This window comes from Phoca vitulina, unplaced genomic scaffold, assembly GCF_004348235.1.
Source record: "Phoca vitulina isolate PV1807 unplaced genomic scaffold, GSC_HSeal_1.0 scaffold2, whole genome shotgun sequence".
Lineage (NCBI taxonomy): Eukaryota > Metazoa > Chordata > Mammalia > Carnivora > Phocidae > Phoca > Phoca vitulina.
The window spans coordinates 58,988,408-59,003,028 of NW_022589705.1; the positions used below are offsets into that span (position 1 = coordinate 58,988,408).

Sequence of the window (14,621 nt, forward strand, 5' to 3'; positions counted from 1 at the left end):
GGACTGGTGTCTGAAGACGGATAGAAGGGCACCTATTTCACAGGCAGGGCAGTGCAAAGATGATTGCTGAGCAGTTGGCAATCACACAGCCCAGCCTAGAGGCTCATCATTTTGATCTCCCCGGGAGATCCCAGGTCTCTGGGGGGCGCTTCAAGCCGGGCGCTGCAGAAAAACTATTCCTTCGGCTCCGCGGGCGTCGGACCTGCGCGCTTCTCTGTGGCCAGTCGCTAGGCAACGGGCCCCGCCCACAGTTGCTGCCCGCGCGCCCCCCTGACGGCGCTCTGATAGTACATCCGGCGTCAGGCAATGCCCGCCAGCTGCCTTCCAGAACATTCTCCCAGCTTATAGCCAAGCCTCAGTCGTCAGGGATGAGTAGTGCTGCTGCTGGCTCCGTTTCTCTCTTCCCATACTTTTCTGCCTGGACCTGGCAGACTCTACTCCTGCAAGACCAGGCTGGGCCAGCCTGTGAGGAGAAGAGGCTGGAGAGGTGGGCAGGCTGACTGTGTTGAAGATGTTGGCCCCAGACCAGTAGGGAGCTATAGAAGGTGTGTGAGCAAGGTAGCAACATGCGCAGATCTGGTGTTTCAGTGCTCATGCCACTGCTGCTGAAGGATAGCCTGGAGGAACAGGGCATTCAGGGAGCACAGACTGGATTGACTGGGAAGGCTACAGAGAGCAGGGGTCCAGTGACCCCTCTGAGGTAAGTAAGCATGGTGAGAACAAGCTGGGGCTATCAGAACTTGGGCTTCACACCAGGGGTAAGGGAGGAAGGCAAGTCTCCAACCCTGCCCCACAGTTGTCTTTTCACCCCATCTGGCAAGTTTCCAGGAAAGATGCTAGTTCCAGAGATTCATCAGATCATAGGCCTGTAGAACTGAGCAATTGTCCCCTCTGTGGAGTCCTGTGGACGTGGACTCCAGCAACAGGACACTGCCCTTCTCAGCAGGCCAGAGCTTCCAATCTCAAACCCCACAGGCTAAATAAACATCCTGTGTCGTTGCATTGGTCTGGAATGTTATGGAGTCCATGTGGTCAGACTCTCATACCTCTCTGTGTGCACTGATCAGAAATACTTTAATGCAGCTTGGTTGAAAAATCTTTCAAAACATGGAGTCTAAAATAAAAGTGTAATGAATAAATAGGGGCACTAATCCAGCCTTACTTGGCCATACTGACAGGCCAGGGTCCAATGAGGTCAGGGGGAATGGGGCCAACTGGAAACCAGGGCTCCTGCGGTCCTCTGAACCTAGGGGCAGGACCAGCACTGTTGTGAGGGGAGGGCTGGGGTGGGAGGAGCTTCAGCCTCAAAACCAGGCTAGTCCAAAATCACATCATCTGGTCCAGACTGAAGCCAATGCTGACCTACAGGCCTTGGCATACTTAGGTCGGCCCCACTGAAAGAATCGTCTGTAAAGCAGTAACTGGAACATTCCTAGGACTGTATCCTGCTCCAGTGCCTTCCAACAGAGCAGGCCCAGGCCCAGCCACCGCACTGACGCTGGGAGAACAGCCAAGCATCACTTCTCAGCGATTGTCCTGCCACCTGTCCTATAAGGGTGCTGGGACACCCCTGCCTATAGGCCAGGCAGGAAGCAGGGCAGCCTGTTTTCTTGACTCCAGTCCTTCCCTGGACAGAGAACAAGACACGGTCTCCCACCCAGAATCCTTCACTCTAGTCCCCTACTCTGTGCAACCCCCTACTGGGAGTGCCTACTTTCACCTTCAAGATGGAGTTGAGACCCCAACTTCTCCAGAAGGTCTTCTCTGCCACCCCCACAGCTGGGTGAGGGAAACTAAAAGAAATCTTTATATTTTGGGTCTGCATCAGATTTGCTCAAAAGGTCTCCACTGCTTAAAAAAAATGGTGATAATACCAATAATGATAGTCAGAAATCTAGTAGCCTGGCCCAAGCCTCTCGCTGGCTAACAGAGGCAAAGGGAGAGGGGAGGTAGGTTAGGGAGGGACCTGCCAGACCCAGACCCGACCCCTTACCCAACATCATCCTCCCACAAGGATTTAAAGAGAGAATAAACCTTCCACGACAATTTCTACTGCTTATTTTATTTCAACAGTCTACTGTCCCCAGAGAAGAAACGGATACAGAGGTGATTTAGAAGCACCATTCTACTCTCCGAGAACAGCATCAGTGCTTATGAACAGCCTACTTTTTAAAGTTGGCAATCACTATAAAAATATCAAATAGTCAAACTTTAATAGATTTTTTTTAACCAGAAATGATGCCTATAGTGGCTTAAACTTTATGGAGGGGAGATGAAGCAGGCTCAGCGGTCAGAATGCTTAGTGAAGCCCCGTGGAGAAGGGGCAAGGGGCAGTGGCCAGGCAGCCCTCGCAGGACAGGGCAGCAGGGAGGGACGCTGCAGAACCGGCTGTCAGCGCCCGGGGCCCCGCTGCCCACACCAGCCACCCAGATGTGCGGGGGCGCTTGGTGTCCGTGCTGCCCCCAGCTGGGACCAGACAGAGGCAGAAGCAGGAGGCTGAACTAGATGGGGCCTCCTGTGCTAGAGCGGGGCCTGAGGAAATCAAAGAGCGCACCTGGGAGTGAGTTTAACAGCCACACAACCCAGACTCGGTTAAATTCATTCCTAAATGTGAGCTTCCACCAGCCTCGCAATCCTCAGAGCCCTGGCCCTCCCCTGCTAACCATCCTCCACGCTCCTGGTCAATCCCACATCTCAGGATTGAGAGAACTTTAGAAATCACCCTCCTCCCTCCTGTCTTAAAATGGAAATTAACTGCCATCTTATACCTACCACTATCCTTCCTCCCTACACATGGCCGAATGCGGACAAGAACATCATTGCTGTTACACCCCCACGCCCCCAGCCCACTGGCCCCAGTGCCCGGGCCTAGTCAGACGGCTCCTGGGAGGGCGGCTGGCTGGGCTCACGGGGTGGCGCCTCGGGCCCCTCCGCGTCCTGGTCCTGGTCCTGGTCGTCTGTGAAGGACAAAGAGGAGGGGCTGGATTTACAAAGAGGGGAATGACCTACTTTCAGAGGTAGACTTTCTGTAAGGCAGTCTCACCATCCCCAGCCCCAGCGGAGAACACCTTTGCCGTTCCTTTGCTAGGTGTCCGGACGCTGGCCACGCAGCCACGGCCCCGTGACACAGACTCCAGCTCACCCTCGAGCTCTGCCTGTCGCCAGCTGGTGGCGAGAAGCAAGCTACCCTGCAGCTCTGAACCTCAGCGTCTTTCTGCCTCACAACATCACGTCAGCAAGGGGATGACAGGAAATAAGAACGAACGCTAACGCCCTCCCCGGGGTCAGGTCCCCAGAATCCCCTCCTGAGGTAGGCACCATCGGTCCACTTTGGCAGAAGGTGAAGCTGAGGCACAAGGAGCGCATGGACTTGCCGCGGGTCCCACAGCCGCTAAGTGCTGGAGTCGGGACACCCAGGCCGTCTGGCTCCGTGGCCCGCGTGCTTCAAGCCACATACAATCTCTCCGGCCTGTGCACCCAGGCGTCTCACACACAGCAAGTGTGCAGTAGGCCTCGCTTCCTTTCCCTGAGGAGCCTCACGGAAGGACTGAAAGGGAAAAAAATCCTAGAACCTTTAAAGCTGCAAGAGCCCTCAAAAGGAAACCGAAAGCATTTTTACATCCGAAACGTGCGTGGACTGTCACAGGAACTCTGCGACAGGTCCCACTTTACAGACGAGAAGACGGGCCTAGCTCCCGGTCTGACTCTCCACAGAGCGGCCCGGGGCAGAGGGCCATCCCTGGCGGCCCCAGCCCAGCTCCAGCTGCTGCTCCTTGCCTGGCCGGAGAGGCCCAGCCGAGCCAGAGAAGCCTGGCCCCTTGGGTCTCCGGCCCGCGCCACCCCCGCCGCACCTCCGCCTGCAGGCGCTGGTAAGGGCAGGGAATTAGCATCGCAGCCGGAGCCAGACGGGTTCTGTGGAAACCCGCGCGCTGCCATCTGCCATTTACATATGCGAGACCCTCTCTGGGTTCCACTGGTTTTCGCACCTGAGACTGAGGACCCCCTCTCTCAGATGCTTGCATATGGAATAAAGGGAGGGGTTTAGGGCAAGAGCTCATCCCGGGGCCCAGTGCGGCCCTTCTCTCACTTCAGATTAGGCCCCCTGCCTCCAGAAAGTCTTCCTGGCTCCCCAGAAGCTGACGGACGGGAGCCCCACTTACCAGCGGTCTCCTTGTCCGTATCAGACGGGACAGCGAGAGAGAAGGAGGCCGGCGGCGGGGGCGGCGGCAGCGGCGGCAGGAAGTGGAGCGCAGACAGGAAGCCCGGCGGGAGGAACTGAGGCTGCGGGGCTGGTGGCGGCGGCGGCGGCGGTGGCGGCGGCGGCGGGTAGTAGCTGGGCTGGAAGTCTCCCACCGGCTCGGGCACCTGCGGGGCACACGCAGCCCACAAGCCAGAAAGGGAGAGGGTTAGCCAGACAGCCTGGGCAAATGGGTCTCAGGCTCCTCAATGGGGGGCTCCCCAAGGGGTAGATTCACCACTGTGGCCCCCACACCTGGGGACAGAGCACTTGGGACAGGGTGTTTGGCCAATACCCCCCAAATGACTGGAGGCAAGAAGAAATTCAGACACATCTCAGGTGAGCCTGGGGAACAGCCACACAGTCACACTGAGACCTTTTGTATATGCACAGATCTGGGACCTCCTTCCACCCTCATGACCCCAGGAGGGAGGTTCTAGTACCCTCCTTGTGATAATGATGGCACACAGAGTCCATGAGGGGCAGCTTCGGGCCCAGTGCCACAGGGCTGGTAAGCAGCGGAGGCAGAACTGGATCCGTCTGTCAGACTCTACCGCTCCGTGCTGGGGAAGGGTCCGAATGCATCCCAACCCCCCGTGGTCCCTTTTCCTGATACAGCTAAGGACTTAGACTCTATAGAGTCGGGGGGCCTTTGGAGGCCCTATTCCAACACCACAGAAGAGCTGGGTGCAGTGCAGCCGTTCCTGAGGCAAGGGCAGCTGGGGACCCCAGCAAAGCGACTCTGGCGGGCAGCCCTCTGTGTGGCTGCCCCTTCTTCCGAACATGGAAGCCACGCTTGTGCCACGGGTCGCTAAGGCTGGAATGGGGGCGTCTGGAGGGAGGACTACACAAGCTTAGCACTGAACAGACAAAGACGTGAAAGCAATAAAAAATCATAATGAATTTCAGATGTAGTTCCTCTTATTTACTTCTGCATCCAGAAACTTCAGAGCACTTTACAAGCTGTGTTCTGGAGAACGCTAGTGTCCTGTAAGATATTTTATGTGCTCTTAAAAGTGTTCTTTGACAAAGGAGTTTGAGAAACCCCACGCACTGCCCCCACATCGGTGAGTCACACATGAGCACATTAAAGCCTTGAGGCAGTCTGCAAAAATCTCTTTAGATTAACCCAGCATTTCCTAACAAGGAAGAGAAGAAAGCCCACCTTCAAGTATCTACTACGTGCCAGGCCCTGTGCCAGGCACTTTCCAGGCATTACAGCTTCTTCAATCCGTCAATGGCCCTATGAGATAGGTACTCGTTCCCCTACTGCCAGAGTGAGAACCTGAGTCAGACCCTCAGAGGTTAGATGGCTTCCCCAGGCCATTTGGCTAGTAAACAGTGGAGGCAGGACTGGATCCCAGGTCTGTCCAGCCCTGAGCTTGTGCTGTTTTATGGGAAGACAACAGAGGAAGTGAAGAAGCAGCAAATGGGACAGGGACACAGGAAGACAAGGCTGAAGACATCTCTGGGGAGTATCTCAGAGCCCAGGCAGGGGGCAGCAGGACAAGGATGAAAGCAATTCATAGGCTCTCGGGTTTGAAACAGTATCAGAAATAAATGCCTGATCCTCTCTCCAGACGTGAAGGGGGTAGGAAGGGGGATTATTAGGGCTTTAATTCCAAGCTGCTCAGCCAAGTCTCTCCCTGGATCACAGCTCCTGCCTGGGGCCTGTGGTGGCAGCTCAGGCCCCGATAAACCAACTGAGATCACACTCTTAACAAAGGCCGTCTGGCAAGCCTGTCAATCAGAGCTCTACCCTGGACGCCAGGCTCCATCCGAGCTTCTGTGTGAGCAGACGGTGGGTGCGTGCTCCACTTGGCCAGAGCCCCCTCTTTGTGTGAAGCCTGGAGGCACTGTGCTCTCCTTGGGCTGCAATGGGGTGGCCAGCACCCACAGAGTTCAGGTGTGGCGGGGGTGCTGGTGAGAGTCAAGGGCCATGTCTGCTCTGTCTCTGCATGACAGACATACCTTGGGAAGGAGAAAGTGAGTGCCAGGGGCCCAGACTTGGGGTGAATGCTGTTACTGACCAGCTACGTAATCTGAATACCAGGCCCTCCCTCCCCAGTTTTGTGACCATAAACGAATACCTAACTTCTCGGAGTCTTCTTCCTCTACTCTATAGTGGGGTAATACAGCGTACCCTGAAGGCTCCCATAAGGGTCAGTAGGCAACCCTGGAAATTATCAAGACCAGTGGTTTTCAAACTCTTTCCCTTGAATCAATGGAAAATGACTTATGTAAAACTTTACAATGTCTAAAACAGACAGAAGAGATCCCGCTGGGGCTGCAGCCGGAGTGGGGACCCAGCGCCCTGTGTGCCTGACCTGTGTGGACACATCTGGGAGGGCATCTCACTGGCTCCGCTCTGCAGCTAAGACTCTCGGCCGGTATGTAAATGTCCAGTGTTCCTCTTTCTTTTCAATCACTTTCCACATTAAACAAGGAAGCCTGCTCTGTCCTCACTCTTTTCTACCCTCCCCGCAAGAGAAACATCTCTCTAACACCCAGGTTAGGCTTTCCGCTCTGAGAGAGGGAGGAAAGGTAATGGTGGTCTACGTTTCCGTGAACGTGAGCTACATTAGAACCGACCTGCCCCACAGGTCCAGCCCAATGGGGCCAAGTCAGGACTAGTTACCCAGGCCTCTGACTATCCTGCAGTCCTGACTGGCCTCAGGGTTGCCAAGAGGTCTGGTCTGGAAGAAGCTGGTAACCAAGGCCACAAAACCTGTTCACCCCGACTTGTACCTCACACAACAGAGATGGCCTGACTACTCAGTATTCAAAATTCCAGGCTTAAAGAGCACAGCAGTTAGTAAAGGACCACTGATCTTACAAAAAGATTAAACCTCATCCATTCTTTCAACAAATATTCCCTGAGGTGACAGGTGTTTGGGGAAGGTTTCCCTATTCTTCATGATTAAGCTTCAATTCCTCCTGAAAGGTGCCTGAAGTCTCAAGTGGCCCATACCTTTGGGCAGGGGACCTACCGTCTGCTCCTGGCTCTGCCCTCAACAGTGTGGTGCCAGGACAGTGAGAGTTCTTTCCTGGTGCCCAGCAAAATGAAGCACACTTCCGGCCCCAGCATGCAGTGAGTCCAGGCTAACGGTCACTCACTCAGTCAGTGATACCGTGCGGCTGTCCCCCAGGCTTTTCCAAGCTATGTCTGCATTCCTTCTTGCCTGATCCTGCAGCTCTGAAAAGCACATGCCACAGCCCAGACAGCCAGGCCAAGCCATTTACACGCAAATGGACCTGCCTACATGTGTGCACTCCGAGAGGTGAGCACTGCACACGGTCAATGTTGTGTCCATCCTGCCAGTGCTCAGGGCCTGGCACAGACTGGCCCATCGGTTCGCTTCCTGGGACTGAGGATCCATAAGAGCAATAGGGCATCTGGGATAAGGAGGAACCGGGAAAGGAATGGAGATGGGACTTACCAAGGCTCCTCCATGGAAGTGGCTGCAGGACACATGCCGGAAGTCCCGCTGCAGGGGGATCCCCGGAGTGGGGGATCCATCCTGGTAGCCCAGTGGGAATGGGCAGTAGGAATGCATGTTGGAGCAGCTGGGGTACAGCTTGGAAGGCTCTCTCTCCAGGTACTCGGACCCCACCACACAATCTGAGCTAATGCTCAGAGAGAGCCCTGAAAAGGTAAGCAATGAAGGAAATGTTAAAAACACACAGAGCTAGAGAAAAGAGCATCACATCACTGTACAAAGGTAGCAGCACAACACTCAAAGCCACTTACAAAGAACTCCCACGTCCATTATGCTTTTGATCCTCCCTGCTTTTTAAGCCCTTCAGCCATGTCCCACTGCTCTTAGAAAAAGTCCTTGGCACAGCCATAAAGCCTCATGAGGGCTGGTTCTTGCCTCCACTCCAGCCTCCTCACACACTATAACCTAGCAGTTTCTCCTTTCTCATCAACCTCAAGGCCTTTGCAGATGCTGTTCCCTCAGTTTAGAAGGCTTTTCCCCCCAACCCCACTGTGCCTCAGTGAGTCCTCAGTACTCAGCTCCTACTCTTCCCTCAACCACAACTAAACCATCAGTTATCAGAACTCTATACATTGATTTGCGTGATTCCTTGATCAGCGCTGTCCCTCCCACAAGGACAAGATCCTTGAAGGCAACAAAAGTGACTTTTCCCCCTTTGGTTCTTCGTCACTAGTGTTGGGCACAGTTAAGTACTCAGTCCCTGTTGAGATGGAACAGAGAAAGGCCCTGTGTCCATGGAAAGGTATCTTCTAGAATTGCTGTTTCAGGTCTGCCTTCCCCCTCTAGTTTCCTGGGGATCTAAATTTTCCTAGAATGTCCCAGAAGGCAGAAATGGCCTTCAGAGAACATCCAGGCCAATCCCCTTAGCATAGAGGGGAGAGACTGCCACAGAAGGAAGGAGCTTGCCTAAGGTGACTGAGCAGTCTCCCGGCCTCCTGTGCTCCTTCTACCACAGTGCCCTAGAGAAAACCAAAAAAAAAAAAAAAAAAAAACAAAAAAAAAAACATGTGTCTGCACCCAAAAAGAGCCTCAAATCTGTATATGACTTGAAACTGTACTTTTAATACTGAAAACCACCAAAACATAAGGAACCATGTAACTTATGCATATGGTGGGAGCGGTGGAAAAAGAGGTAATATCAAGAGACCAACTGTTCTCCAGTGGGGCACAGAGAACTGTCTCATTCCCACTCCTCGCTAAAGGGCGGAAATGGGTGTGCAGGCGCATTGCGCCAGGGCCCTTCCAAAGGAAGTTGGCTGGGAGGAGCCTCCAGCGGCTGGAAAGCGAAGAGTGCGCAGGCGCAGTCATCATTGCGTACGCCCGCCCACAGGGGCGTCTTGAAGACGGCGCCACCAGCCCAAGAAAAGGGCGGGAAGAAGTGCGCAAGTGCAGTAGGGCCCATCTCGCTAGGGCGTCTTCCTGAAGAAGCCACAGCTAAGGGGATTGGGGGCCATTTTCTTTCTCCCAAGAGAGAAAGGCAAGAAGCTAAATGTTAAAAGCCGTCAGAATCACCCATTCCTTTCTAGCTCTCTTTTTACCTTTTTGCAAAATGGCCTCCAACCCAAATCTCTATTTAGAGAACAGTTTTCCACAGCAAGAGTACCTCTGAAAGCATTTACCCACCCCCACCCCAAGGGCCCATCCCGGTACGATCCCGGGTGGCCTGGGCCGCCAGCGTGGGGCACGGGGAGGCTGCAACCCGGAGAGGCATCCCAGGCGGGGCGAGGCCACGCGGGGCCCGGGAATCTTACCGAAGTCGGCGAACGGCGGGCTGGGCACGGGCCGCAGAGGCCTGCGCAGCTCCAAGCGGCCGGAGTAGCCCTTGCCTGCGGCCTCCGCCCCGAACTGGAGCCCCACGGAACTGGGCACGGCTACAGTGGCTCGTTCGCTCAGCCCCACGTGGCCGCGGCCGCCCAGAACTGGCTGGAAGGCACTCGGGCCCGGGCTCGGGCCCCGCGGGGGCCTCTCCGGGAAGCCCGCGGCCACGCGGCACTCCGGGCCTACCTCCCGGTCTCCCGAAACTGCCAGCGGAAACAGCTGGCGGAGGCTTGAGCCCGGGGCGGCGGCCGCAGCCCCAGACAACAGCTCCGGCCGGTGCGCGCCAAGGGCCATCTCCGGCTCCTCCTCGGAAGCCTGCTTCTTGAGCACCTTCTGCGCTGCCATAATCTTCTGGCGCTCGGTGATCAGGGAGCACTTCTCGCAGGTGCACTGCTTCCAGCGGCACTTGCCCGCGTGGCCCTTGACCGGCACCAGGAAACCATGGTTCCGGCACCGCGAGCACTTGGGGGTACGCAGCATCTTGTCGGCCAGCTTGGCAGGGTCTGCCTTCATAGCACAACCACTACCTCTGGAAGCTGCGGAGCGAATGCAGCGAGGACGAGCGGCGTCCCACAAGTCTCTGGTGCTGGGGCTTTTGGATACATTTGTAACAAAGTGGCTCTCAGTAGGTCCCGGGAGCTGCACGGGACCCTTGCATTTTCCCTCCTTTTTTGAAGTGCAGAATTTGAGACTTTGTGTGTCTTGGTTAATTACATGCAAGGGATTGGACTGAATAAATTCTTCATGGAATGCTATTGCATGTATGTCATCTGGGTTATCTGAAGTCTTACCGATTTAATTTTCCAAACTTTCTATTCCCGCCACACCATAGACAGAAGGTATTTTTGTAACTTCAAAAGAGGCGGAGTGATAGTCAACGGTCCACAGATTTAAAGCTCCAGAAGTATGGATCTCTCAAACCCATTCCAGGAGAAAAGCAGCCTAAGAGGCAAACCGTGCTTCTCCTTCCAAAAGTTGCTGCTTCTGCTGAATTTCATTTCTCTCCCCCGCTGAGAAGCAGCGGCTCACAGTGATGCTTCCAGAATAGTCTCAAGAGCTCAGTGCAGTGTGATAGTTGCTCAAGGGTGTGCCCTAATAGCAAGAGTTTTGTTGGTATAGAAATGCCTTTCCGGCAAATGGTGCATTGCTGTTGCTGATGCCTTCCAAAGTAAAGCATACTTTAGACAGGGTATTTTAGCATGAGCTTTTACCATTCTTACTTTGCCATGAATTTAGTTATCCCTGTAAAGCAGCCCAAATTTTGGGTCATCTGAAAACTGGCACAAACTTCATAGTTTTCCAATGCTACTAAATTAATTCATTTTCTTGATAGAAATGTATGACACTCTGAGGTCTTTTTTTTCCAGGTCCAAAAAAATGGGGAAAAAATGGATCACTAACACCTATGTTGAAAAGCTTATAATCATAGGATCAGTTATATTTAAGGAGGTAGTTATACTTAAAACCTGGCTAAAATGTGTGTGTTTTAAACTGACCTCTTTCTGAAATTTTCTGTCTGGTAGCAGAATGGCAGAAGCGAGGCCCGGTGTCCACCTTGATTTTGCGGAGCTCTTGGTTGCGGCTGGCTCCTTTGCGCTTCTCACCAGAGGCCTGACAATAGGGAATGGTTGCAGTTCTGCGGCTGATTAGAAACCCAGAGCTGAACAAAGGTTTGTAAAGCCCTTTTCTGCTTTAAAGAAACATATTCTTCATTTTAATAAGAGGGCAAAAGTATACGCTTCCTGTATTATTTGGCCCTTCAGGGATTTCACTGGTAATTTTACATCCATTTAGAGAGATCTAGGTTTGTCTCTGCTTTGCTCTACACCCTCTATCTTAGTTTTTGATTTTAAATATATGGTCCTGTAGATAAAAGGACAGGAAAGCTCGTTTTCTGACTCTACCAATTCAAAATGTCTAATTTTTTCACTGAACTTCTCATTTGAAAACGGTACTTAAAAATCATAGTTACAATACTGCTGTCAAAAAAATCTGGAGCATAAGCTGCATTGTTTCATGATAAGGTCATATTCTGCATTATCAAATTTAAATTTTAACATCAAATAACATGGGAGGATGAGACAAAAAAAGAAAACTACTCTCATTTACATTTCATGCTTGACCACCCAAGCTCTCTTCATTTTCCTATTAATGATTTAAAGGAAAATCCTATTCAAAGCCAACTATTTGAATTAACATATTTTGGCCTTGTTAACTACAAAATGCTTCCATATTTACTTCATAGCTTTAGGGGCAAAATATACCCAAGGTGATGTGAATTTGCATCATGCTTTGAGAACATTAATAAACAACCATATATCTCTTTAATCAGTAGTCACATTATAAGATGCAAAAACCCCAGGGTTTAAACAGTAAACAAATCTAAGAAAAAAGAAAAAAAGACTAGTTTATTTCTCTCTTCCCTGGAAAGTCTCAATTTGTGTAGGTAAATTCCAACAGAGCTTTATTTATTTCACTCTTGGAAATTCAGGCAAATTGATAGTTTTGTTTTATTTGGTTTGATGACTGATTACTTCTTAGGCTGCTGCTTTTTAAAAGAAATATATACATTTCTTTAAATTGTTATTTCTTTAGATTGTTATATACAATTCTTTAAATTCTTAAAAATGATGGTAAAAGTGAAAAACTGGAAGTCATAAAAGGATGGGAGCCCTTTAGTGGACCCTATAGTAGAACCCTTTTTTTCCCCCATACCTAAACCTTAGGATATTTATGTTTAAGAAAGTCTGCATCCTCTTAAGCAGTGGTTTATAAAATAACAAGTCATAGTTGCTGAGGAATCACCAGTTTGACTAATGAACCACAAAGGGGCTGGTTGGTGGTCATATGTGACTCCCAGCTTCGAGGCTCCTTTTCCCTCGAAGTCCCAGGTTTCCTGTCTTGAATAATGCCTCTTCTTTTCAGTGATATGTTTGCTCTTGGTACTGTTTAATTTATATTCGTTGTAAAGAGTCTTGTATTATACAATGCATGGAGGTATCATTTACAATCATTAAATATTGCATGCATTGTAATGCTTCCTCACTGGGAGTACACAAGAGTAAGGAAGGGCTTTTTTGCCTATAGCTTCTTTCCCCTAACAGTTATAACCCAGATATCTGCTATCTTCCCCTTCTTCAAGTTCTCTCCAGTGAGCAATGAAAACTTTATTGAAGATTTTGTAGGGGATGGAGGAGAGGATTTACATGACACATCCTATAGCAGATGCTTTAAAATCCTGCCTTAGCATTTCTGTTCTCTCAATATCCTCCTCTGCTGTGCCATATCTACTGGAGAGAAACTGGTCTGCCCCCCAGCCCACCCAGCCCCCCCAGCCCCCCAGACTCTCTAGCTTCCCTCTCCTTTCTTGATTTTTTGGGGAGCTCTGTAACAGCTGTGACTATCTTATTTTCCTTTATGTCTAGCAGAAAACAGACATTCGGTAAATATTTGAATGTACAAATGGCTCTTGCCTCCCTCTCCTGCCAATGTCGAAATTTTCTCATCACTAATTGGCACAGTAAATCAGCTTGGCTTCAGCAACTCTCCCCAAACATACAAAACAGAAAGCCCACAGTGAACAGGACCACTCTCCCGACAAGCAGAATTTGGTGACCAACTTTGGTTCCTTGAGCTCACCCCAACCCCTAATGGTTTATTAATAGTAATAATATCAGCCAGCACTTTGTGTTTCTGTATGCAGTAATTCTTCAGTCCTTTGTGTGTATTCATGCATATAATCCTCACAACAGTCCTCTAAGGTAGGTGCTGTTATTTTCACCCCCACTTTACACATGAAGAAACTGAGGCCTAGAGAAGTAATTTGCCCAAGGTTTTCCAGCCATTGAGTGGCAGATCTATGATTCAAAACCAGGTAATCTATCCTCAAAGTCCATATTCTTAACCATATATCTGCTAACTATTTCAGTATTTCTTCTAAGCAAACACAGTGCTCTCCCCAAGAAAGCTTTGGTTGATGAATAGAAATGTTTGTCTTATTATATACCCATTACAGTTGGGGCAAAGGGGGTGAAGCTGATAGCAACCTAGGGAAGCTTCCTTTGATGCCCTGCTTAGTTGCTTTCCGCCACCCACAGCCAATATTTATTGAATGCCAACTATTTGCTAAGTATAAGAGACACAGAAGTAAATAAAAAATCAGGATCCTTACCTTTAGGCATACATTCTAGCTGGCAAACCAGACAGTAAACAAATAATTCCAAATGAAAGCTGGGGAGTCGGGGTGGCAGGGAGAACCAGGATGCTATGGGAACCCATATGAGGGTTCCCTGGATCAAGAGATCGGCTCCCAGGGTGCCTGGGTGACTCAGTTGGTTAAGTGTTCGACTCTTGATCTCAGCTCAGGTCTTGATCTCAGGGTCATGAGTTCAAGCCCCGCGTTGGGCTTGATGCTGGGTGTGGAGCCTACTTTTGGAAGGAAGGAAGGAAGGAAGGGAGGGAGGGAGGGAGGGAGGGAGGGAGGGAGGAAGGAAGGAAGGAAGGAAGGAAGGAAGGAAGGAAGGAAGGAAGGAAGGAAGGAAGGAAGGAAGGAAGGGGACAGGAGGGGAGGAGAGGAGAGGAAAAGGAAAAGCAAAGGAAAAAAAAGAAAAGAAAAACCAGCTCCGTTGAGGGGTTGGTTTCCCTGCTGAGGCTGAAAGGCTGAGTAGGAACCAGTCAGAGACAGGAGCAGGAAAGGGGTGTCTCAGACAGATGGAAGAGCATGTTTGAAGGCCTGCGGTGGGGTTCTAGTACAGTGGAGTCAGGACTGGAGAGAGAGAAGGTATAGAAGTTAAACAGTAGCCAGATCATGGAGGGAGTCCTTGGGGAGAAATTATGGGTGTCACTCTCTAAGATTAAGGAGAAGAAATGACATGGCAGAGGCAGGCCAGAATGGAACCCACATATCCAGACATGTCCCTGACCTTGGTTTTTCTTTCAGAAAGTAGGACAATAAGTAACTAGGACTCACACAGGTATTGCAAGATGAAAAGGAGTTGAGCGTGGTTTTCTTTGGGGTGGCCTTTGCAGGTGGAGCACACACCCATGGCTAGCCACGGCCCTGGACT

The 14,621-nt window shown here is 51.1% G+C and overlaps 1 protein-coding gene across 1 annotated transcript; it reads right to left on the reverse strand.

Annotated features, from left to right (window-relative positions):
• Positions 1–1,907: 1,907 nt before the first annotated feature.
• Positions 1,908–10,068, reverse strand: DMRTB1 (DMRT like family B with proline rich C-terminal 1). The gene is made up of 4 exons (XM_032414469.1): positions 9,489–10,068; positions 7,678–7,883; positions 4,161–4,365; positions 1,908–2,957 (listed from the first exon to the last, which is right to left on the reverse strand). Exons 1-4 carry the CDS (start codon positions 10,066–10,068, stop codon positions 2,869–2,871), a joined length of 1,080 nt encoding a protein of 359 aa, XP_032270360.1. The 3' UTR covers positions 1,908–2,868.
• Between the last annotated feature and the right edge of the window lie 4,553 nt (positions 10,069–14,621).

Excerpts from the sequence above, each read along its gene's own strand:
- DMRTB1 (XM_032414469.1), bottom strand. The coding sequence starts at position 10,068 with ATGAAGGCAGACCCTGCCAAGCTGGCCGACAAGATGCTGCGTACCCCC. Across the intron at positions 4,366-7,677 it reads ACTTCCATGGAGGAGCCTTG|GTGCCCGAGCCGGTGGGAGA; the intron begins GTAAGTCCCATC and ends TGTGCCCCGCAG. Across the intron at positions 2,958-4,160 it reads TACGGACAAGGAGACCGCTG|ACGACCAGGACCAGGACCAG; the intron begins GTAAGTGGGGCT and ends TGTCCTTCACAG.